The sequence below is a fragment of the Neovison vison genome, chromosome 7, assembly GCF_020171115.1.
Source record: "Neovison vison isolate M4711 chromosome 7, ASM_NN_V1, whole genome shotgun sequence".
In the NCBI taxonomy this organism is placed as follows: Eukaryota; Metazoa; Chordata; class Mammalia; order Carnivora; family Mustelidae; genus Neogale; species Neogale vison.
This window is the reverse complement of record NC_058097.1, coordinates 124,522,769-124,549,850: the sequence shown is the minus strand read 5'-3', so window position 1 is coordinate 124,549,850 and position 27,082 is coordinate 124,522,769. Positions and strand designations below refer to the sequence as shown.

At 35.9% G+C, this 27,082-nt stretch overlaps 1 protein-coding gene and 1 pseudogene across 3 annotated transcripts in view; both read right to left on the bottom strand.

Annotated features, from left to right (window-relative positions):
• Window positions 1-27,082, bottom strand: part of PGR (progesterone receptor) — a 103,103-nt gene that overhangs the window by 18,562 nt on the left and 57,459 nt on the right. For all 3 annotated transcript variants that reach the window (XM_044258251.1, XM_044258252.1, XM_044258253.1), the window contains one exon: window positions 12,659-12,964. In XM_044258251.1, coding sequence (XP_044114186.1) covers window positions 12,659-12,964 — 306 coding nt within the window. The remainder of the gene's footprint in view (window positions 1-12,658; window positions 12,965-27,082) is intronic.
• LOC122914736 lies at window positions 5,848-5,980 on the bottom strand (annotated as a pseudogene).

The following is a 27,082-nucleotide window of genomic DNA, read 5'->3' as shown; positions in this document are numbered from 1 at the left end:
GATGACGAACATTTTTTCATGTGTGTTAGCCATTTGTATATCTTCTTTGGAGAAGTGTATGTTCATGTCTTCTGCCCATTTTTTCACTTGATTATTTGTTTTTTGGGTGTTGAGTTTGAGACGTTCTTTATAGATCTTGGATATCAGCCTTTTATCTTTAGTGTCATTTGCAAATATCTTCTCCCATTCTGTGGGTTCCCTCTTTGTTTTGTTTACTGTTTCCTTTGCTGTGCAGAAGATTTTTATCTTGATTAAGTTCCAAAAGTTCTTTTTTTGCTTTTGTTTCCCTTGCCTTTAGAAATTTTCCTTGAAGGAAGTTGCTGTGGGCTGATGTAAAAAATGTACTGCCTATGCTCTCCTCTAGGATTTTGATGGATTCCTGTCTTACATTTAGGTCTTTCATCCATTTAGAGTTTATCTTTGTGTATGGTGTAAGAGAAAGATCTAGTTTCACTCTTCTGTATATAGCTGTCCAATTTTCCCAGCATCATTTATTGAAGAGAATTTTTTCCTGCTTTGTCAAATATTTACCACAGAATTGAGGGTCCATATCTGGGTTCTCCATTCTGTTATAGGTCCTACTTAATCTCTGAGAGGTTTCTGTTTATTTTTATACTCTGAGCAGATGACCACATAAAGACATTTTTATAAAATAGATTATTAGAATGAACTCCTTTCCTGAAGAAAATAAAAACATGAATTGACCTTAATTAATTTTTTAAAAAGATTTTATTTATTTGACAGACAGAGATCATAAGTAGGCAGAGAGGCAGGCAGAGAGGCAGAGAAGCAGGCAGGGAAGCAGGCTCCCTGCTGAGCAGAGAGCCAGATGTAGGGCTCGATCCCAGGACTCTGGGATCATGACCTGAGCAGAAAGCAGAGGCTTTAACCCACTGAGCCACCCAGGTGCCTCGACCTTAATTAATTTTAATGTCAGACTGTCTGGCAGCAGTAAAAGAAAAAAAAAAAAAGGTTTGAATTGTCCCATCTTCCTATTCTATTCCACTGCAGGGACCTGATAACTATAGAAATATCTATTTATAATCTAGAACTCCAAAATGAATAACTGTGAACCTTTTATTTAATGTCTTGGATCCTCAACCTCTACACCTGTAAAATGATGATCTCTCCCTTTTATTTAGCACTGTCACTTTAAGAAATAGATAATATGACATAAGCTATGAATCACTTTAAAAGAAAAAAAAAAAAAACTGCCTAGGGGATCATGTCCAACCAGAGAGTATAATCAGAGTGTTGAGGAATCTTAAATCTTTGGGATGTAAAAATAATCTGATTTTGTTTTATAAAACCACTGCTTTCAATTGTGCTTTATTTTTTTTTTAGATTTTATTTATTTATTTGATAGACAGAGATCACATGTAGTCAGGCAGAGACAGAGGAGGAAGCAGGTTCCCCACTGAGCAGAGAGCCTGATGCAGGTCTCTATTCCAGGACCCTGAGACCATGACCTGAGCCGGAGGCAGAGGCTTTAACCCACTGAGCCACGAGGCACCCCCCAATTGTGCTTTATTTTTATTTAACATCTTTAATTATGTCTTAGGTAGATCCATAGTTTAATGGTCACTTTTGTTTTTTGAAACTTAATCCAGTCTCATTTTATTTTATTGACAGTCACTACTTTTTATTTCTTTTCATCCAATCTGCTTTCCAGGACTTCTTTTATTTATTTAGTTAGTTAGTTAGCTATTTTTATTATGTTTAATTAACCAACATATGGTACCTCATTAGTTTTTGATGTAGTGTTCAATGATACATTAGTTGCATAAACATCCATCTGGTTTGAGTTTAGAGAAAGAGAGAGAGGGAGAGAGAGAGGGTGTGTGTGTGTGTGAATCCTCTGGCCTTTCACACCTTCACAACCTCTTTTCAGCCCTTCTTGGTGTTAGTGGCAGAGGAATAATGGTAGAGAAAGGACAAATGCACTGACTCAAGAGGTCAAAATCTTCTCTCCACCTCTTTTCAATTCTCATTTTGCCTGTTTTGTGGATCACAGCCCAGCACTGATGTCCTTAAAGGAGAGAGAAGCAAAAAGATAAATCTGGATATGGGGGCTCTAGTCAGTTATGTCTATTAAGGAGTAATGACATAACCTTATTTGTGTTTTGGAGGAATTCTTGGTAGCCAGGTAGAGGATGGATTCAAGGGAGTTAAGTCTGGAGTTACAGAAAAAGTTGGGAGCTAATACCAAATACCAAGTGAAGGATGATAAAGGTCAGAATTAAGTCAACAGGGAGGCATACCGAGGAGGGAGTACATTAGAAAAATATTTAAGGGGTAAAATCAAAGAGATTTGGCAACTGATTGCATGTGGGTAGGAGGAAGAAGGACCCTAATAGATGTTTCAATATTTTTGCAGGAATGGTTGGTGGTAACAGCATAACTGAGACAAAATAGAGGAGAAGAAATAGGCTAGGAAAAAAATTGTAAATTTTGATATGTTGTAGGGACTTTCGGAATGTCTAGACAGAAGCTGGACAAATGAATTAAAAATATGGAGAGATATATGAATTACAAGTATAAACTTGGAAATTATTTGTATTTGAAAATAGCTAAAACAATGATCATAGATGAATTCTTTAATTAAAGGAACATAAAAATTTAGTGTTTTGGTGGGAACATCAACTATTTTACACAAAGCTATTTTAATAACATCTGTTTCACCTAAGAATTCAAATACATATCTTATTTTCCCAAATATATATTTGATATATACCCTCGTGTATATACCAAAAATACATATATATTTCCAAAAACAAATATGTATAAAATGACAGGCCCATAGAAAGTTAGGTTCAATTAGTCAGCTATATTAAAACATTAATAAATTATCCACTGCCATCTTCAGGAACACATTTTCATTCTTTATTCTTTTCTTAGTCAATTCATAACATTCTAAAGAAAGCATTTCATGGTGCTTAAATATTTGACCTACTGTATTTTTTTCACTTCAGGCCTTTGTTTCATGTTAATCTCTAATTTGAAAATTTCTACTTCATCATATAACTGTTAATTCACTTGTACTTTTTTAAAAACAGATTCCACTTACATTTACATATTTACTTCTTTTTAAAGATTTTTTATTTATTTATTTGTCAGAGAGAGAGGGAGAGAGAGCGAGCACAGGCAGACAGAGAGGCAGGCAGAGGCAGAGGGAGAAGCAGGCTCCCTGCCGAGCTTCTATTTTATGCTACCCTTTATTGGGGGGCCTGCTTGTTACTCTTTTTGCATTCTGGGATTACTAGAAATAAAAATGAATATTTTTAGTAGATTATAATATAAAAGGCAAATCTTTGCCAAAATAACTTAAAACTTCTTAAATCACCAATATTTATAGCAGAAAGCTTATTTTCCATTTAACAGAATGAAAAGTAACTCAGAAAATAGCTTTTTAAAATAGCCACCTTTTAGAGGGCTTATCTGTGATAAATGTACACTGTTAAATTGACTTGAACATGCCTAGTACAAAAGTGTTATTTTTTTCCCCATTAACTGTAACATCATTCATTACTTTATACTGAAACAAAGACAGGAACACTCAGATCAAATTCCCACTGATGATAACAATCAGGTAAAGTCAGTACATTTGCAATGATGATCAAAATGAAAAACTTCATGAAGAAAGTGATGGATGATCCTTAATTATGTTTAACAAGTAGTAAAGAAAAATACCCTTTCCTTTTAAGTGATTTGACCTGATAATTTCTGACAAAAGCCCTGTTGCAAGCTGTTCAATCCTTAATGCTTAAAAAAAAAGTGTATGGTAACATATGGCATATATAATCTAAGTTCTTCTGTGTTACTTCCAGAGTTTTGATCAAATATATAGGTTGTGCTGTTGTAAAAATTGTCACGTACTGAAATGTTTAATTTACAACCAAATGTCAGCACCTTCTGACACAAAGTATGAGTGAAGTTTGAGGAGCACAAAAAAGCTACAGCACAATCACTGACATACAATCACCAACATATATATGATTTTTTTTTTAATGCATAAGGACTTGATGGCTAATGATCATTTTTAAATCATTTTTAAAAGGCTTCATAACAGTATTATCAAAACTTGACTTTACCCATAGGCTAGTTTTATTTCTTTCCCATCACTTTTCTGGGGGAAGCAATTTGATTTATTCAGTTTATTTAATGAAAGAAAAAATCTTTTGTCACATATGCAATGGCTGTCCCTGACACAAAAGGTATTTTGGCATGCTTCAAAGGCAGAAAACAAGGCAAAGGACTGTCCTAGTCTTCTGATACTGTTGACTGCAAGTAGTCGGGCTAACTGAGATGAAAAAGCAAGATATTTCAAAAATGTAATGTTTAAAAATGTTAAAGCACATATGTCACATATGAAAGCCCCAGGATGCCAATACTCACTGTAATAGTGTTTGAGAAACATTGTATGCACATGTACACACACACTATATATTCTTTATCCATTCATCTATCAATGGACACTTGGACTGCTTCCATAATTTAGCTATTGTAAATAATGCTGCAATAAACACAAAAGTGTATATATCCTTTTGAAATTGTATTTTGTATTCTTTGGGTAAACATCCAGAAGTATCATTACTGGATTATATGATATTTATATTTTTAACTTTTTGAGGAAACTCAACATGATTTTCCAAAATGATACCAATAATGTGTGAGGGTTCCTTTTTCTCCATATCTTTGCCAACACTTGGTATTTATTATCTTTTTGATTCTAGCTATTCTCACACATGTGAAGTGATATCTCTGTGGTTTTGGTTTGTATTTCCCTGGTGATGACTGATGTTGAGCATCTTTTCTTGGGTCTGTTAGCATCTGGATATATTCTTTGAAAAATGTCTGTTCACGTCTTCTGCCCATTTTTAAATTGGGCTATTTGGTTTTCTTGTTTGTTTTTGGTGTTGAGTTGCATAAGTTCTTTATATATTTTGGATACTAATACTTTATCAGATATGTCATTTGGAAATAGCTTCTGCCATTCAGTAGGTTGCCTTTTAATTTTGTTGGTTGTTTCCTCTGTTGTGCAGAAGCATTTTATTTTGATGTACTCCCAATAGTTTATTTGTGCTTTTGTTTCCCATGCCTCAGGACACATATCAAGAAAGATGTTGTTATGGTTGATGTCAGAGAAATTACTAAGCTCTCTTCTAAAATTTTTATGGTTTCAGGTCTTACATTTAGGTCCTAATCCATTTTGAGTTTACTTTTGTGTATGATGTTAGAAAGTGGTCCAATTTCATTCTTTTGCATGTTGCTGTCCAGTTTTCTAACACTATTTGTTGAAGAGACTGTCTTTTTCCAATTACATATTCTTTCCTCCTTTGTTGAAGGTTAATTGACCATATAGTTGTGGGTTTACTTTTGCAGTTTCTATTCTGTTCCTTTGATTTATATGTATGATTCCATGGCAATACCATACTGCTTAGATTGTTTAGATTGTTCCAACTTTGTATTATTTCTTGAAGCATGGGACTGTGAAACCTTCAGCTTTGTTCTTCTTTCTCAAGATTGCTTTGGCTCTTTGGGTTTGTCTGTGGTTCCAAACAAATTTTAGGACTGTTTGTTCTAGTTCTGTAGGAAATGCTGTTGGTATTTTAATAAGGATGGCATTAAATATGTAGGTTGCTTTGAAGGATTTGGACATTTTAACAATATTAATTTACCCAATCCATGAGCATGGAATATCTTGTCATTTGTTTATGTCACCTTCAATTTCCTTCACTGATATATATTTTTTTAATTTTCAGAGTACAGGTATTTCTCCTTTCTTGGTTATGTTTCTTCACAGATATTTTATTCTTTTTGGCACCATTGTAAATGGGGATGTTTTCTTAATTTCTCTTTCTGCTAATTTATTATTGATGTATAGAAATACAACAAATTTCTCTAAATCAAGGGTTTTAATTAGCAATAATCGCGCCCCGGATAAATCTCATTGGCTACGATACTGCCACTGTGCAAAGCTTCTCTATATCAAGGTAATGCTTGTCTTGTAGAATGAATTTGGAAATTTTTCTTTCCTTTAAATTTTGGCACAATTTGAAAACAAAAATGTATTAATGCTTTTTAAAATGCTAGGTAGAATTTACATGTGAAGCCAACTTTTCCTGAACTTTTGTTTGTTGAGAGTTTTTCTGATTACTGATTCAATTTCCTTACTAGTAATTGGTCTGTTCAAATTTCCTAGTTCTTTCTGATTCAGTTTTGTAGTTATATGTTTCTTGGAGTTTATTCATTTCTTCTAGGTTGTCCAATATGCTGATATGTAAGTTTTCATAATAATTTTTTTACAGTCCTTTCATTTCTGTGGTGTTGTATTTGTCCTCTTTCACTTCTGATTTTATTTATTTTAGTCCTCTTTTTTCTTGGTAAATATGGCTCAAGATTATCAGCTTTGCTTATTTTCAAAAGAACAAGCTCCTGCTATCATTGATCTTTTGTATTATTTTTTAGTCTCTATTTCATTTATTTCTGACATAATGTTTATTATTTTCTTCCTTTTAATAGCTTTTAGCTTTGTTCTTTTGTTATATCTTTTAGTTGCAAGGTATGAGATTTTTCTTGTTACTTTAGGCAGGTCTGTATTGCTATAAACTTCCCTCTTAGAAATGTTTTGGCTGTGTCCAAAAGAGTTTGCACAGTTTTTATCAATTTCTTTTATCCTGTGTTTAGAGAGATATATTGAGAGAGAGCACAAGCAGGGGGAAATGGCAGGCAGAGGGAGTGGGAGAAGCAGGCTCCCCAATGAGTAGGGAGCGCGATGCTGGACCCTGAGATCATGACCTGAGCTGGAGGCAGACACTCAATTGACTGAGCCACCAAGACACTCCTTCTCCATGTTCTGTTTTGTTTTTTTTTTTTCCCCTCTTTGATTTCTTGGTTGATCCATACATTTTTTTTAGTAGCATGTTGTTTAGCCTCCATGTATTTGTGTTCTTTCCAGATAATTTCTAGTAATTGATTTCTAGTTTCATACTGTTCTGGTGGGAAGATGCATGATATTATATTTCATTCTTCTTAAATACTGAGAATTGTATTGGGGCCTAATGTGATTTATCACAGAAAATGTCAAATGTGTGCTTGAAAGAATGAGTATTCTGCTGTTTTGGGATGAAATATTATGTATATATTTGTTAGGTCCATCTGGACTAATGAGTTACTCAAAGCCATTGCTTCTTGATCATCTGTCTGGATGACTGATCCATTGATGTAAATAGTGTGTTAAAGTCATTATTATTGTATTGCTGTCAATCTCGCCCTTTATGTCAGTTAAAATTTATTTACTACTTTAGTTTTTTGGTTGTTTCCATTTTTATGGTAAATGTTCTTTAATCCTTTAACTTTCAGTCTGCATGTATCTTTACGTCTGAAGTACCTCTTGTAGACAGTATACAGGTGAGTCTTTTTTTATCCATTCTGTCTTTTGATTAAAGTATTTAGTCCATTTGCATTTAAAGAAATTATTGATAAGTTGTTTTTGTTCTCTGTTCCTTTCTTCTCCTCTTACCCCCGTCTTTATGCTTTAATGACTTTCTTTAATATTATGCTTGAGCTCCTGTCTCTTTTTTGTATGTGTGTCTATTACAGGTTTTTAATTTGTGGTTACCATTGGTTTCACATATAACATCTTATGTGTATTGCAGTGTCTGTTAACTTGATGGTGACTTAAGTTTGAACACATTCATGTCCTACATTTTTACTCCCTTCCTCATTTTCTGTATACCATGTCATATTTTACATCATTTTATTCTGTGAATCCCCAGACTAATTCCTGTAGATATAATTGATTTCATTGCTTTTGTGCTTTAATCTCCAAACTGGCCAATTTACTATCATTTCTTCAAATAAGTCTTCTTTCCTCTTTTTTCTGTTTTCTTCTTCTGGATTCCCCATAATAGTAATATCACTAGAATTAATGATGTCACTGAGTTCCCATAACCAGTTTTTATTTTTATTATTTTTTTAATTTTTAATTTTTTTATTAGTAATTTTCCTTTTTGTAGTTCAGCTTGTTTACCCATTAATCTATCTTCCAGATGCTGATTTGTTCTTCTACATTGCCTAATATGCTATTAACTCTCTCTAGTGTATTTTTTTGTTGTTGTTTCATTTATTAAATTCTTCATCTCTGACTGATTCTTTTTTTTTTTTAAAGATTTTATTTATTGATTTGTAAGAGAGGGAGGGAGAGCGAGCACAGGCAGACAAAGAGGCAGGCAGAGGCAGAGGGAGAAGCACACTCCCTGCCGAGCAAGGAGCCCGATGTGGGACCCGATCCCAGGACACTGGGATCATGACCTGAGCCGAAGGCAGCTGCTTAACCAACTGAGCCACCCAGGCGTCCCGACTGATTCTTTTTATATGTTCTCTCTTTATTGTAGGTCTTACTGAGATCCTCCACTCTTATTTCAGGTCCACTGAAAACCTTTATGATATTACTGAATTCTTTATTAGGCATAATACTTACTTCCATTTCATTTAGTTATTTTGTTAATTTGTCTTCTTTCATTTGGGATATATTCCTCTGCCTCATTTTGTCTAACTCTGTTTATAGGTATTAAGATGGTCAGCTATATCTCTTAGTATTAAAAGTAGTGTCTTGTGATGAAGAGGTCTTGTAGTACCTGTTTGTCAGTGTCCCCTGTTCACCAGAACAATGTAGTCCAGGGACATCTCTGGAATATGGGCTGTGTAAACACTACTGTTGTGACTGAGCCACTGGCTGACTGGGCTTTCAGTCTAGCAAGCTGCATTGACCGCCTTTACCTTCTGTGGTTTCATAGTACAGGGTTTGGTGCCTGTGCTTTTATGGGATATGTCTGAGATAACCATGGGCTTGTTGGTGGGCAACGTCAGCAGTCAGGCTAGCTGTCTTCACTCTGTGTGGTGCAGTTATGTGCACACCAATTGTCAGAGTACTCTTTATATGTGGTCCCCTGAGTTCGCTTTTCTTGGTGGCTGGAGCTGTCAGTCAAACCACCTATTTCCATCCAGTGTGTTTGTCACAGTGGAAGGCTATATGGCTAGCTAAAATGTTCAGCTCCTGGAACTGCCCATGTGCTGGTGTGTGGGGTTATTTCCCACTGTCTTCAGGTGAGGAGACACTTTGGAGTGGCGTCAGTCCCTACTGGAGATGCTTGCACAGTGTGTCAGGGCAGGAGCTCCTTTTGACAAATGCTTGCTGAAGTGGGCAAGATGGATGGGGTGAGTCTGCAGTGGAACATGATTTAGGGTACATGGTGCTAACAAGATAGATGGTGTTCCTGCTGATATCCACAGTACCAAGTAAATTAGGCTAGAGGGAGGGAGGAGAGATGGTATCTGCCAGCTATTTTGTTGCTGAAGAAATCTCCTGTAGAAATGTCCCCCTAGCCCATGCTCAAAGATTAGTAAATTACTCTTCACATATACCCCAGGCACAATTCAAACTGCTATTAAAGGCTGTGTTGGGTTGGTTGGGTTATTTATTGTGCAAGCTCTTCAAGGAGAGAAGTTCAGTTTCCTATGGCCTTTTGACCCACTCAGAGCTAAGCCCACTAATTCTTAATGTACCCAGAGTTAGGCACAGCTGATTTTCAAAGCTTGCCAAATTAAGGCAGACTAGATGTTACTCATCTTCTTAGTGCACGTCCCTCATGCTGAGGTGCCTGGTGGGTCTGATCTTGTAGTTTCTCCATGCTTGTGATGTCTCTCCCTTTTGTGGTTAGTCTTGCTGTGGTTTTGGCTCCCAACCATATCTCTGCCCCTTTTCTCCTTTCCAGTGTGGCCTCCTCTCTGTGATTAACTAAGGAAGCTATGTTCTTCCAGCCTTCACATCATTTTCAGAGTGAGTTACACAGATGTAGTTGTTACTTTGGTGTGCCCCTAGGATGAGGTGAGCTTAAGATACTCCTCCTCCATTCTCCTAATCTTTGTCTTGTTCATTTTTTAAAAATTTTGCAAATACTGTGTCACTTCAAGCTCCAAATAAGAAAATATTACTCACTGAACTTATAGCTAAAAGCCAATGTAAAATCATTCACATAATAGATAAAATATGTCAGACGCAGTGTATCTTAAGACAATATTTTAAATGTGCTGGCTAAAGCTAAAATGTGAGGCTAAAGCATCCTGCAAGTCTCCATTATATTGGAGCAGCAATATCTCTAAAATATCATGAGAGAGATGTCAGATAAGCTGCAATTACCATAGTGGGTCCAAGATACTAGAAGAGCATAAACAAAGAAAGAAAGAGGAGGCCCTTGATCAGGCAACAAGCATCCTTTCAGAGACCTGCAGATACATGCCTTGGAGCCCTCAGGCATACCATCACCTTTGTAATGATTATTATTTTGTATCTGATCTTAATCTGACTTCCAAAATACACTTTCTTATTATATTGACCCATCAACATGTTTTACTAGCAGCATCTTTTTTTTTTTTTACTACAAGTAAGTAAACTGACATCCTGATTAATTAATAAGCCTCATATAATGAAAGTTTATCTTTTACAGACCAAGTAACATGTGAATGAATGGATAAAATAAATTTGTCTCATGTGCAAAGCTGAAGATCAAAAGCTAGGATATGTTGTACCAAAGTGTGTTCACACCATGAGCCTACATTTCTGGCTTTTTAACACTACTGTTTAGGTCATGCACATAGAAGATATGCAATAGCCACTTACTGAGTGAATCAAGTGAGTAAAAACTGTATTCTGGTTTAAAGTCGACTGAAAGGTTTGACTTTACGTGCATGAGTCCTTTCAAAGAGTTCAGTATAGTCACTCTGGTTCATTGACCATTTTCATCATTCATGCAGTATTTTTAAAAGATCATGGGTCACACAATTATTTGCTAATCTAAATTATCAAACTGAACTATAAGCTTCCCTTATTGTTACATTACAGTTAATGGAAATGGTACCTATAATACTGGTGGATGTCATCATTCTTTATTCCTTAAACACAGATAACATTTTTGCAACACTAAAAGAGTTGCTGCTAAATTCAGTATAAAAATTTCCTCTCACTCTTTTTGAGAATGTGAAGATAAAAAATCTTCATAGGTAAATCTTTCAACTTAAAGTGTTCACTTAGCTTTTACCCAAAGTGAATAAATTATCTTTTAAGCTATAATTGGGTATTTTCCAACTTTGCCAACTGATAGTAGAATTTTTTAAACAGTAAAGAAGCTCCAAAATGTTAAAAATATAAACTATAACAATAAAAATCAAAGAAACCATCTTTTCTAAATAATATAAAAACTGAGAAAAGTTAAACACATAAATACTCCTATTTTTAAACAAAGTTCATCCTTATTGTAATATCTCAATTTAATAAAGATCTATTAAAGGTGATAATACATCAAAAACAATGAAGTACTGCATGGCAACAAACACAACATAATATATAAATAAGAAACTAAGTAAGTAAGTAAGTAAATAAAATAAAGGTGATAACAACTTTATAATAAGTTTTAAAATCTCAGAAATTTTCTAATGGAAAAAAAATTACCTGCCCAAGGCTTTCAGCAACAATGAAGCTAATAAAAACCTGGGTATTTGGATTTTTCTATGAAATTACCTGATCTCCATTAGAATAGTGAATTTTATTAATTTTTTCTCAACACATATTTTTTAGAAGATTCAACAGGAATCTATTTTTCTTTCTGTTTCAAATAACCTTGATTTTTGAATAACAAGTCATTTGTTGAATTTCAAACCTTTGAGGTAAAATGATAACAGAAATATATTAAGTCAAATTGAGAAAAAAATTCTTTTAAAAAGACTATTGAATTTACCTGGAGACTAAAATGGCATATGTTTAATTCTTGATTAGATACTGGAAAAATCAACTGATTTTAAAAAATGTAAGCATATTTTTGGTGTAAAGAGAATATAATTTTTAAAAATGCTGTATTTTTAATTATGGGATTAATGCCTCTATGAAAATGGATACCCATGTATTCTCCTGGCTCTGTAGACTCAAATTTAGCCAAGTAAAAACGTCATCATTGTATGGAGTTGTGCTGAGGAAGCAAAACTAGTTTATAAATAAAGTGACTTAAATCCTTTCATGATGGTACAAGCCAGATTCTTACTCTTTTCCACTTTGTCGAGTATAGAGAAAATAGTGACTAGAAGGAAGTTTATTTCCCTATGTCCAATTTATTTATATATGTTTATAAATTATACTTCTTAACTAACTTTAAATATCCCACTGTACTCTGAATACTATTTTTGATATGTTATGTGAATAGATACATTCAGTTTTTATTTAACAATTTGAGGTTGGTTAAAGTAGCACTTAAAATGAACTCAACATTTTTAAGTAGATGGAGAATTTCTTTTTCTCTGAACTACTATTACACTTGTGCTTGAACACATAAACTTATGCTGTTCCTTAACTGTTTCATGCATGTAATTTTGGGATCATCAAGACTCAAAGTATCATCTATGACTTCTGTATTTCCATAGCACACAGTAGGGTCCTAGATAAGAAACACATTATTAAAGATCCTAGGTAAGTATTTTGAACTGCTGAAATGCATTATATAACATGCTGTTTACACAATGCTTAATTTATTGTACAGATTTTAACAATGAACTTGTATAAGAAATAGAAAATTTTCATTCTATGCTACTATATACAAATTATTATTACCTGGCAATGATTTAGACCACTTGACTACTGAGAGAAGTTGCCGCTCGCCTAGTTGGTTAAGACTTGTCAGCAAAGAACTGGAGGTATCAGGTTTGGTGTTGTCATGTCCTGCATAGATCACCTCTGGTTCAATGCTCATTAGCAGGTTAATCAATGGAGGGATCAACTGTATATCTTGAGTTGGTGAAAAAGAGATTCTTTGGCTTAGGGCTTGGCTTTCATTTGGAATGCCCACAGACTGTGGGAGAGCAACAGCATCCAGTGCTCTCATAACTCTGACTTTATTGAACTTTTTAAACTTTCGACCTATAAAAAAAAAAAAAAAGAAAGAAAAGATCATGTAAATACATATCAACCAAATCTTTCAGCAGATTGTTATTTTTCTTAAGTCTTAGAATATAGCATTGTAGGTTTTAGCATCAATCTAATAAAATGAAATGGAATAAGTAAAATGTTAGGTCTCAGACTTGGATTAAAGAATTAATTATACCAGCATTCCCTGGGTTTGTGTGGTGTGAATATTTACACCAGTATCTAATGGAGGAGCATGGAGCTTTGCAACAATATATATGAGAAGACAAATGGCTTTCAGTAGAGACTAAGCTCAGAGCTGGAAAATATTTTGATAGGACTGCCTCTCAAAACCTAATGCAATAGACTACATTACTTAAAACACAGTTTTCAGTAAATATTGCATCTTCTTTCTTTCTCTCTTTCTTTATTTGACAGAGAGATCACAAGTAGGCAGAGAGGCAGGCAGAGAAAGAGAGAGAGGAGGAAGCAGGTTCCCCGCTGAGCAGAGAGCCCGACGCGGGACTCGATCCCAGAACCCTGAGATCATGACCTGAGCCGAAGGCAGCGGCTTAACCCACTGAGCCACCCAGGTGCCCCAAATATTGAATCTTCTTTTGGGTTTTAGCCTTTTAGGAATGTGTTGAGAGCTAACCCGGAGTAGCATAAGATGATGGGGTATGAGGATCTCAAACTCTCTTTATCCCATAGACGTACTGTGATAATAGCTACATCTATTCAACTAACTCTGAAAATGACCTGAAGACTGGCAGAATAGGCCTTCCACAGTTATTCATGGAGAGGAGGGCATATTGAAAAGTGTAAAGTTCCCAGTTCAGCTGGGAACTGAACCTTTGGTGGGACTGACCACAAAAGGGAGGGACATCACAAGTACGAAAAGAAAGAGGATCAGACCCCACATTACACACTCCCAGCACTGGGCACCTGCACTGGGAAGATGAGTCCATATAACATTGGGCTTTCAGTACTAGTACGGTTTAACTTCAAGAGCTTTAAAAATCAGTGGGTTTAAAGCCCATTCTTATGGGAACTAGTATAAACACTCTATTTACCTTGCTAAAATTGTATGCTCAGCAATAACATTCTCCTGTGGACCTACCCCATTTAATCCCACCCCCCTCAGCAGATATCCCTCCAAAGTATCTCTGGCCCTGGGAAGGGGTTGGGGGTTGAGGGGAAAGAACTTCATATATTAGCATGTTCACAGTTCTGGCAGCCAGTCTCTTAGCTGCCCTTGCAGGTAGTAAGACTTAACCTTCATGCACCTGAAATTATGGCAGAGTGACTAATTGCAGACATTTGATTGACTGCTGGTACCACCCAGCAGTGAGCCCACAGTGACCTCAGACAAGACCCTCAAAAGTGTTGGGACCAAACCCTGTCCAGTGCACCCAGCAGGCAAACTGGTTCATTGCAGTTGGCCCAGCTAGAAGAATTTAAGACCAGTCACAATAGTAGGTACACACAGCACACACAGGGACAGCCCTGGAGCACCTGGTTCTGTTGACCAGGGAAGATTGTGCTACAGGGTATCACAGGACATCTTCTTCATAAGGTCACTACTTTCAATATCAGGAAACATACTTGACCTACCAAATATATACAAAAAAATACAGGGAGTTAGGCAAAACGAAGAGACAGAAAAATCTCTCCCAAACGAAGGAACAAGACAAAATTACAGGAGGAGGAAGCAAGATGGCGGAGGAATAGGAGACTGAAATATCATCAGGTCCCAGGAGTTCAGATAGATAGTTATCAAACCATTCTGAACACTTACAAATTCAACAGGAGATAGATGAGAAGAGCAGCAATTCTAGGAACAGAAAATCAACCACTTTCCAGAAGGTAGGACTTATGGAGAAGTGAATCTAAAGCCATGGGGGGAGAGACTATGGTAGGGAGGGGCCAGCTCCCAGCAAATGAAGAGAGCGGTGGAGCACAAAATCGGAACTTTTAGAAGTCTGCTCCACAGAGAGATGTTGCTTCACAGGCTAAGGGGGAGGGGGTAGAGTCCTCATGGGGACAGTGTGGTCTCAGGACCCATGTGGTCTCAGGACCTGCGGGCTCAGAGAAAGACTGGGGGTGTCTGAGTGTGGCAGAGCTCCCAGGTATTGGAGCAGGAAAGCCAGCCTCAGAAACAGGCTGAGGAGTGTACTCTCAGCTCGGGATTATCTTAAACTGTGATCCGAGGCACAGTCCAACGACTGCCTTTCAAGCAGGGACCCCATAAGTGGCAGATCCAGAAAGATCCCCTACTTCCTCCTTCAGGAAGAGCTGCATGGGAATACTCTGCAGGAATTTGTGGGGCTCTGAGACTACAAATGGGGCCATATGCTAGAGATAGAAATGCTCAGTCACAGGCTGGGTGAGCTCAGAGTGCACTGGAGACCAGGGAGATGGGAGGGATTGACTGCTTTTCTCAGATGGCACACTTAGGAGTGGAGCCCCAAGCTCTAGGGTCCTTTGGGTCAGAGATTTGAAGGTTGACAAAAAAAGCATTCCGGGAAAAAAAGGAAAAGGGAAAGCATTCAGGGAACAAAAGCTACCAAGAGTGAAGCCAAGCAGATTACAGAGCCTGGCTAAGTGGCAGTGCAATTCCACCTCAGGCAAAGACATTTGAGAATCACTGCAAGAGGCCCCATCCTCAGAAGATCAGCAAGAACATCCAGTCAAGACTAAGTTCTCTAATCAATGAGAACTGTGAAACTCCAGAGCTAGGGGAAAGCAACACAGAGAATTCATGGTTTTCTTTCCATGATCCTTTCAGTCTTTCAAACTTAAATTTTTTTAATGTTATTTATTTCTTATTCTATTTTTTAACTTATCCTCTTTCCTATTTTAATGTATTTTAAGCTATTTTAGCTTATCAATGCCTTTTTTTTTTTTTAAAGATTTTATTTATTTATTTGACAGACAGAGATCACAAGTAGGCAGAGAGGCAGGCAGAGAGAGAGGGGAAAGCAGGCTCCCTGCTGAGCAGAGAGCCCGATGTGGGGCTCGATCCCAGGACCCTGGGATCATGACCTGAGCCGAAGGCAGAGGCTTTAACCCACTGAGCCACCCAGGCGCCCCTTATCAATGCCTTTTTAAAAAATCCTTTAAAATTTTCATTGTTATAGTTATATTTTGTACCTTCATTTACTTGATCTTATTTTTTGTATACATATAGGTTTGTTTCTTTAAAGTTTTGGGTTACAATTTCTTCTAATAAATCAAAATATACCTTAAATCTAGCACATGGATTTATTCTAGTCTCCAGCCTGATCACATTCTTTCCTCCTTTTTTTTTCCTTTGCTTTCCACAAAACTTCTTATCAATTCCTTTTTTGAATCTTTTTAAATTTTCATCTTTATAGTCATATTCCATCCCTTCCCCATGTTTACTCTTATTGAGTGTGTGTGTGTGTGTGTGTGTGTGTAGATAGATATCTATATATTTTTTTTTCCTATAAAATTTTGGCAGGTAGTTTCTCCAAAGAAACCAGAATACACCCAGAATCTAGTGGGTGGCTCTCTTCTATTCACCAGTGTAATGTAATATATATATATACACACATATATATGTATATATATATAATTTTTCCATTTTTAAAATATTTTTTCCCTTTCTTCTCCCTCATTTCAGGTCTCTTCTGATTTTACTAGCATATATTTTTCTGTGGTCTTTGCCACCCTTTTAGTATTTTGTTCTCTCATTCATCTATTGTTATCTAGATAAAATGACAGGCAGAAAAACTCACCACAAGAAAAAGAACAAGAGGCAGTACCAATGGGAAGGGAACTAATCAATATGGACATTAGTAATATGACAAACAAGAGTTCAGAATGACGATTATCAAGGTGCTAGCTGGGCTCAAAAAAAGCATGGGAGATATTGAGAATGCCCTTATGGATAAATAAAAGAAATAAAATATAACAAAGTTCAAATAAAAAAAGGTATTAATGAGGAGCAATAAAAAATGGAGGCTCTTACTGCTAGGATAAATGAGGCAGAAGAGAAAATTAGTGATATAGAAGACCATATGATGGAGAATAAAGAAGCTGAGCAAAAGAGAGACAAACAACTACTGGACCATGAGGGGAGAGTTAAAGAGGTAAGTGATGCCAAAAATGAAACAATATTTGAATAATTGGGGATTCCATTAGAAGAAGAGAGGGTGGCAGAGGGTATATTGGAGCCAATTGCAGTAATAATATGGCAAAGGGAGCAAGCATCAAAATCCAGGATTACCTGGATCCCCCATTCAGACAAAGACCCCATCAAAAAGGAGAATTACAGACCAATATCCTTCATGAACATGGATGCAAAAATTCTCACCAAAATACTAACAAATAACATCCAATGGTACATTACAAGGATTACTCACCATGACCAAGTGGGATTTATTCCTGGGCTGTAAGGTTGATTCAACATCTACAAATCAACCAATGTGATACAATACTTTAATAAAAGAAAGAGAGCAAGAACCATATGACAGTCTCAATAGATGCTGAAAAAGCATTTGACAAAGTACAGCATCCTTTCCTGATCAAAACTCTTCATAGTGTAGGGATAGAGTATACATACCTCAATATCTTCAAAGCCATTTATGAAATACCCACAGTGAATATCATTCTCAATGGGGTAAAACTTAGAGCTTCTCCCCGAAGGTCAGGAACATGGCAGGGATGTCCATTATCACCACTGCTATTCAACATAGTACTAGAAGTCCTAGCCTCAGCAATTAGACAACAAAAAGAAATTAAAGGCATCTGAATCTACAAAGAAGAAGTCAAACTCTCACTCTTTTCAGATGATATGATACTTTATGTGGAAAGCCAGAAGACTCCACTCCAATCTGCTAGAACTTGTATAGGAATTCAGTAAAGTGTCAGGACACAAAACCAATGCACAGAAATCAGTTGTATTTCTATACACCAGCAACAAGACAGAAGAAAGAGAAATTAAGGAGTCAATCCCATTTACAATTGAACCCCAAACCATAAGATACCTAGGAATAAACCTAGCCAAAGAAGCAAAGAATCTGTATCCAGAAAACTATAAAGTACTCATGAAACAAATTGAGGAAGACACAAAGAAATGGAAAAATGTTCCATGCTCATGGATCGGAAGAACAAATACTGTGAAAATGTCTATGCTACCTAAAACAATATACATGTTTAATGCAATTCCTATCAAAATATCATCCATTTTTTCAAAGAAATGGAACCAATAATCCTAAAATTTATTTGGATTATATGAGAATTTATATGGATTATATGAGAAGACCCCGAATAGCTAGAGGAATATTGAAATAGAAAACCAAAGTTGGTGGCATCACAATTCCAGACTTCAAACTCTATTACAAAGCTGTCATCATCAAGACAGTATGGTACTGGCACAAAAACAGACACATAGATCAATGGAACAAATAGAGAGCCCCAAAATAAACACAAAACTCTATGGTCAATTAATCTCTAACAAATGAGAAAAGAATGTCCAATGGAAAAAAGACAGTCTCTTCAACAAATGGGGAAATTGGACAAACAAATGGGAAAATCGGACATCCATATACAGAAAAATGAAACTGGACAATTTCATTACACTACACACAAAAATAGACTCCAAATGGATGAGGAACCTCAACCCAAGAAAGAAATCCATCGAAATCCTTGAGGAGAACATAGGCAGCAACCTCTTTAACCTCAGCTGCAGCAACTTCTTCCTAGAAACACCACCAAAGGCAAGGGAAGCAAGGGCAAAAATGAACTACTGGGACTTTATCAAGATCAAAAGCTTTTGCACAGCAAAGCAAACAGTTAACAAAACCAAAAGACAACTGACAGAACAGGAGAAGATATTTGCAAATGACATATCAAACAACAATGCAAAGGGCTAGTATCCAAAATCTAAAAGAACTTATAAAACTCAACACCCAAAGAACAAATAATCCAATCAAGAAATGGGCAGAGGACATGAACGGACATTTCTGTAAAGAAGACATACAAATGGCCAACAGACACATGAAAAAATGCTCCACATCACTCGGCATCAGGGAAATACAAATCAAAACTACAATGAGATACAACCTCACACCAGTCAGAATGGCTAAAATTAACAAGTCAGGAAATGACAGATGCTGGTAAGGGTGTGGAGAAAGGGGAACCCTCCTACACTGTTGGTGGGAAAGCAAGCTGGTGCAGTCACTCTAGAAAACAGCATGGAGGATCCTCAAAAAGTTGAAAATAGAGCTACACTATGATCCAGCAATTGCACTACTGGGTATTTACCCTAAAGATATAAATGTAGTGATCCAAATGGGCATGTGCACCTGAATGTTTATAGCAGCAATGTCCACAATAGCCAAACTATGTAAAGAATCTAGATGTTCATCAACAGATGAATGGATAAAGAAGAGGTGGTATATATACAATGGGATACTATGTAACTATCAAAAGAAATGAAATCTTGCCATTTGCGATGACGTGGATGGAACTAAAGTGTATTATGCTTAGCGAAATAAGTCAATCAGAGAAAGACAATTATCATATGATCTCCCTGATATGAGGAAGTTGAGATGCAATGTGGGGGATTTGGGGGGTAGGAAAAGAATAAATGAAACAAGATGGAATTGGGAGGGAGACAAACCATAAAAGATTCTTAATCTCACAAAACAAACTGAGGGTTGGCAGGTGGAGGGGGGTAGGTAGAGTGTGGTTGGGCTATGGACATTTGGGAAGGTATGTGCATGGTAAGTGCTGTGAAGTGTGTAAACCTGATGATTCACAGACCTGTACCCCTGGAACTAATAATACATTATATGTTATAAATAAATAAATAAATAAATAACTTACAAACTCAACACCAAAAAACAAACAAACAAACAAACAAACAAACATTTTTTCCAAAGGAAAACATGCCAATGGCCAATAGACATATTAAAAGATGATCAACATCACCAATCATCAGGAAAACACAAAATCACAATGGAGTTATCACTTCACACCAGTCAGAATAGCTCAAAACAAAAGGACAGAAAAATAACAAGTCATGGCAAGAATGTGGAGAAATGGGAACCTTCCTTCACTCTTGGGAAGGTAAACTAGTGCAACCACTGTGGAAAACAACACAGGGGTTCCTTCAATCAGTAAAAATAGAAGTATCATATGATTCAACTGCTGGGTTTTTACTCAAAGAAAACAAAAACACTAATTTTAAAATATATATGAATCCCTATGTTTATTGCAGCATAGCCAAAATATGGAAACAACGTGTGTCTATTGATAAATGAATAGGTAAAGATGATGTGATACACATAAACATAGACACATAGGAATTGACTTAGCCATAAAATAGCCTGAGATCTTGCCATTTGCAACAACAACATAATACCTTTAGGGTATTATGCCAAGTAAAATAAATCAGACAGAGAAAGACAAATACAATATGATTTCATTTATATGGGAGGCTTTTTTTTCCCTAAAAAATATTTTATTTATTTATTTGAGAGGGGGATAGAGAAAGAGAGAGCACAGAGTACAGGAGCAGAGGGAGGGGCAGATCCTGCTGAGCAAGGAACCCAGTGGGGGTTGCAGGGCTTGATCCCAGGACCTGGATATCATGATCTGAGCTGAAGGCAGATGCTTAACTGACTGAGCCACCCAGGCACCCCTTGCTTATATAGGAATCTAAAAAGAGATTCCTTTTCTTTGTTTGTTTTATTTTTTCCAAGTTCCACGATTCATTGTTTATGCACCACACCCAGTGCTCTATGCAATACTTGCTCTCCTCAGTACCACCAGACTTACCTAAACCCCATCCCAGTCCCCTCCAAAACCCTGTTTGTTTCTCAGAGTCCACAGTCTCTCATGCTTCATCTCCCCTCTGATTTCCCGCAATTCATTTTTTCTTTCCTTCTCCTAATGTCCTCTTGTTATTCCTTATGCTCCACAAGTAAGTGAAACAATATGATAATTGACTCTCTCTGCTTGACTGATTTCACTCAGCATAATCTCTTCCAGTCCTATCCATGTTAATTCAAAAGTTGGGTATTCATCCTTTCTGATGGAAGTGTACTATGCCACTGTATATATGGACCATATCTTCTTTACCCATTTGTCTGTAAAAGGGCAACTTGGCTCTTTCTACAGTTTGGTGATTGTGGTCACTGCTGCTATGAACATTGGGGTATATATGGCCCTTCATTTCACCACATCTGTATCTTTGAGGTAAATACCCAGTAGTGCAATTGCAGGGTCATGGGGAAGCTCTTTTTTTAATTTCTTAAGGAATCTCCACACTGTTTTCCAAAGTGGCTGCACCAACTTGCTTTCCCACCAACAGTGTAAGAGGATTCCCCTTTCTCCACATACTCTCCAACACATGTTGTTTCCTGTCTTATTAAGTTTGGCCCTTCTAACTGATGTACGGTGATATCTCAATATGGTTTTGATTTGAATCTCCCTGATAGCTAATGATGATGAACAATTTTTCATGTGTCTCTTAGCCATCTGTATGTCTTCTTTGGAGAAGTGTCTGTTCATGTCTTCTGCCCCTTTTTGACATGATTATCTGTTTTTTGAGTGTTGAGTTTAAGGAATTCTTTATAGATCTTAGCCCTTTGTCTGTAGTATCATTTGCAAATATCTTCTCCCATTCTGTGGGTTGCCTCTTCGTTTTGTTGACTATTTCTTTTTTTTTTTCCAATTTATTTATTTTCAGAAAAACAGTATTCATTTTTTTTTCACCACACCCAGTGCTCCATGTAAGCTGTGCCCTCTATAATACCCACCACCTGGTACCCCAACCTCCCACCCCCCCGCCACTTCAAACACCTCAGATTTGTTAACTATTTCTTGTGCTGTGCAGAAGCTTTTGGTCTTGATAAAGTCCCAAAAGTTCATTTTCACATTTGCTTCCTTTGCCTTTGGATACATGTCTTGACAGAAGTTGCTGTGGCTGATGTCGAAAAGGTTACTGCCTATGTTCTCTAGGATTTTTTTTAATTAATTAATTTTTTTTCAGCATAACAGTATTCATTTTTTTTTTTGCACCACACCCAGTGCTCCATGCAATCCATGCCCTCTATAATACCCACCACCTGGTTCCCCCAACCTCCCACCCCCCGCCACTTCAAACCCCTCAGATTGTTTTTCAGAGTCCCTAGTCTCTCATGGTTCACCTCCCCTTCCAATTTCCCCCAACTCCCTTCTCCTCTCTATCTCCCCATGTCCTCCATGCTATTTGTTATGCTCCACAAATAAGTGAAACCATATGATAATTGACTCTCTCTGCTTGACTTCTTTCACTCAGCATCATCTCTTCCAGTCCCATCCATGTTGCTACAAAAGTTGGGTATTCATCCTTTCTGATGGAGGCCTAATACTCCATAGTGTATATGGACCACATCTTCCTTATCCATTCGTCCGTTGAAGGGCATTTTGGTTCTTTCCACAGTTTGGTGACCGTGGCCATTGCTGCTATAAACATTGGGGCAGATGGTCCTTCTTTTCACTACATCTGTATCTTTGGGGTAAATACCCAGTAGTGACCTCTAGGATTTTGATAGATTCCTGCCTCAGGTTGAGGCAGTATCTTCGTGTATGATGTAAGAGTTTATCTTTGTTTATGGTGTAAGAGAGTGGTCAAGTTTCATTCTTCTGTACATAGCTGTCTAATTTTCCAAGCACCATTTATTGAAGAGACTGTCTTTTTTCCACTGGATATTTTTTCCTGCTTTATCAAAGATTATTTGAACACAGAGTTCATATCTGGGCTCTCTATTCTGTTCCACTGGTCTATGTGTTTGTTTTTCTGCCAGTACCATACAGTCTTGGTGATCATAGCTTTGTAGTAAAGCTTGAAATCAGGCAATGTGATGTCCCCAGTTTTGTTTTTCTTTTTCAAAATTTCCTTAGCAATTTGGGGTCTCTTCTGGTTCCATACAAATTTTAAGATTCAAAACAGGCTCTTAAATATAGAGAACTGGTGGTTGCCAGAGAGAGGGTGGGTGAGGGGAGGTGTGAAATAGATAAAGGTCATTAAGAGGTAAAAACTTCTAGTTATAAAATAAAAAAAGTCACGGAGATGAAAAGTAGAGCATAGTGATTATTGTCAATAATATTAGAATAATGTATGGTGACAGATGGTAACTACACTTATTGTTATGAGCATTGATTAATGTATAGAATTGTGAATCAATATGTTGCATGCCTGAAATCAATATAATTTATGTTAATTATACTTCAGTTAAATATTAAGATATAATAACTAAATTTAGGAAATAAAAATCACACTATATCAGATCTAATAATTACCATTTCAAAAATAGAAAGTAATATTCTATCACAACAGAGGTGAAAGTTATAAAATAAGAAGAAACTTAAGAAAAACATAGGACCTGTATTAAAACTATAAAATTCTGGGGGCAACTGGCTGACTCAGTTGGTTAAGCATCTTCTTTTTTGCTCAGGTCATGATCCCAGGGTCCTGGGATGAAGCCCCATGTTGGGCTCCCTGTTCACTGGGGAATCTGCTTCTTCCCCATTCATACTCTCTCTCTTTCTCTCAAATATAAATAAAATCTTTAAAAAAGAAGCAAAATTTTTAAAAAGTATAAAACTCTGTCATAGGACACAAAATAAATATGTGAATTAATGAAGAGAAATATTTCTGGATTGAGAACCTTAAACTATCACTCCTGCTCAAATTAATACATAAATATTATGCTGTTTCAATCAGAATCCAATATTTTTGGAACTGGGATTGATGGTTTTACTGTTCGTTGAGAAGAATAAATGATTGTTAGAGTAGCCAAGAAAATTTTGTTGGAAGAGCAACTGTGTGATTTCAATATATGCCAATCTGTTTATTACAATTTATAGTATTACTATTACAATCCAACATGGTGGAATTATATAAATATTTGTATGAATGGACATAGGGACAAATAAGATAGGATACAGAACCCAGGAACATATGCCAAATATGTCTAGTATCTTAATGTATGTTAAAAGTGGTGGGTGAGAAGAATTTTAATTGGGACATATGAAGGTTACAGGGAAAGCAGAGAACATAACTCCTCAGCATCCATTTTCATAGTAGAATGGTAAAGGACACCCAAATGAGGACCATATGGTCACACTACTCCCGCCCCACCACAATTTGGCCTTCTAAGTTTAAATAGAGGCAACTCAGATAAGAGGTAGAATAGAGAAAAGTAATGGAAAACTGGGAATTATTTTTGGAGTTACTGTTCATATTCAACTGAGCAGAGACAAATGTACACTAATCCCTAACACCTTCTATCCTGCATCTCTGTTTTATTTTTTCTTAGCATTTATCATGTTCTGGCAGGCTACAATATCTTATCCTATTTTTTTAAATTGTTTCTGTCCTCAACTAAAACATAAACTCTTTGATGATATCACAGTATCTTGTACATAGTAACAATAAAAAATTTTTTGAATAAATCAATAATTGCACAGCAATAAAAACATCTTTGCCACAAAAGTGTCTATAATAATTAGGTCTCCTGACATATAACTTCTGTTCTCTGAAGAATGAGAAGAAAGCTAAAGGGAATTTCCCTCCAGCAAAAGAGACAATCTAGGGCAGAGGGTATAGGAATTTCATAAAATGTTTGGGGTTTGCATATGCTTTCAAACTTTTGCTGTTGATGTTATTCTACCATAGTTACATTTATGACTCCAAGTACTGTTTCCCTGTCTTCCATACCAAACAAAATAGCTAAGATTTTGAGTCTTCTAGCTGAAATTATAAGGGGATAATCAAAGTAAAAAGAAAGCCAAAGGGAAATGGTTAACAATTATTAAGTCAAATAGCAAGCCAGGATAGAATTATATAGACTTAAATGTATAGTAAGTAGCAGACATATCATAGAGAATTTAAGCAAAATTTTAGAAATGATAAAAGGAGAATATAAAAATTAAAAATCAGATGAATACAAGTTGGAGGAAGAATTATGATAGGAAATAGACCTAGGCAAAACTTTCCCTATATTTCAAAAATAAAGTGACATCTAAACTTCAAGAATTCAAAGGAGAGAAATATAACATCAAACTAAAGATGCAAGAAATTACAAAACACAGTAATCTGAAATGGGAGCTGAAAAAGAAAAAAAATTAAAGAAATAAAGCCATTACAGATGAAAAAGTTTTATTAGAAGAATTAAAAAGGAGAACTACCAGTGTTAAAAAAAGTAACCAGAGACATGATGTTGAGATTTTTAAGAAAAATCACAAAATGAGGTATAAGAACTAAAAATTAAAGTCAGTAGAGAAAGGGTGGTTGGTGTGGAAGACTGAAACCAGAGAGCTAAGATACTGATTATTATTGGGCACCATGAAAAAGGGAAAGAAAACATAAAACAAAAAATTTCTGAAGGTAATAAAGAATACTTTGCTAATATATAAGAAGACTTGAAGTTTCAAATACAAAAATGTATATTCTGTTTCAGAAAAATAAGAAGGATTAAGAAAGAGCTAAGTATTGATGAAATTACTGAAATTCAATGATTAAGAAACACAGACAAAAGACCCAGGTCATCAACAAAGGAAAGTCATTAGAATCTCATTTTGTCTTCATTTACATTAGATGCCTAAAAAAACCAAAGGCAATGTATATAGATTTGAGAGCTCAGGGGCCCATACCACAAACTGGTGAATATCTTTTGTAAGTTCATCATACTCCTGTAGTCATGGGGTTTATCTCAAATAGTTACCAAAGTACTTCCAAAAATCGAAATAAGTAGGACATTATTCTACAAAGTTTAAAAAAAAATCAACTGAAACATTTTCAGTCATTTACCAAATTTTCCTGCCATGTAAAATATATACATTTCCCTTCAGATTATGTTTCCAGGGGAAACATATGGTTTGGGAACATAAACATATATAATAATAATATTCAGTAACCATTACATTAAGTACCTCTACTATTTATGAGTCTGTAAATTAATGTCAATTCCAAGATACCCGTTTTGATTTTTCAATGGTTCCTACAAAAATTAATTAAAATACTTTTAGAAGATATAAGAATATAATTTGCATTAAAGTTGAATATTTTGCCAATGATAATATCTGCATTAATGACTCTAAGACATAAAAGGTATTTGAAGCCACAATTTGCTAAACTTTTTTATAGGCCAGGCACCTGTGTGCCTGGATATCTAAAGGATATTCTTTAGAGCTATCATTTCATTTGCCCTCATAACTTTCATTATATGGTCTTAATGGAAAAGAAAATAAAGATGTGTAAAAGTTTCAGTGTGTTCCTGAGGTCCTACAGCTATTAGTGGGGAAATTTATGTATTATTTTTTAAGTTTAAATTCAAGTTAGTTAACATACAGTGTATTATTATTTTCAGAGGTAGAATTTAGTGATTCATCAGTTGTACATAACTCCCAGTGCTCATTACATAAAGTGCTCTGCTTGATCCCCATCACCCAGTTACCCCATCCTTCCACCTACCTCCCCTCCAGCAATCCTCAAGTCATTCCCCTTAGTTGAGTTTCTTATGGCTTGCTTTTCTCTTTTTGTCTTATTTTATTTTTTCTTCCCTTCCCCTATGTTCATCTGTTTTGTTTCTTAAATTCTACATATGAGTGAAATCATATGATATTTGTCTTTCTCTGACTGATTTATTTTGCATAGCATAATAATCTCTAGTTCCAGTCACATTGTTGCAAATGGCAAGATTTCATTCTTTTTGCTGGCTGAGTAATATTCCTTAATAGACATATACACATCTTTATTCATTCATCTGTTGATGGACAACATTTGGACTTTTACCATGCTTTGGAAAATGTGGACATAAACATTGGGGTTCCTGTGCCCCTTTGAATCACTACCTTTATATCTTTTGAATAAATAACTAGTAGTGTAATTGCTGGGCTTAGCGGCAAAATTTAGATCAAACCCTATTTGTTCTGACTCTACATTCTTACTCTTATTACAATGCTATACTATCTCCTACAGAAGTGTTTTAAAAATTTCTTTCTAACCTACTGATAATATTTAAAACTTTAAAGCAGGTTTAATATATTGGATTGAAATTAGCATAAAATTGTATGTAAATTTCTCTTATTGGCAATGTAGAAAATTAGGTAGCT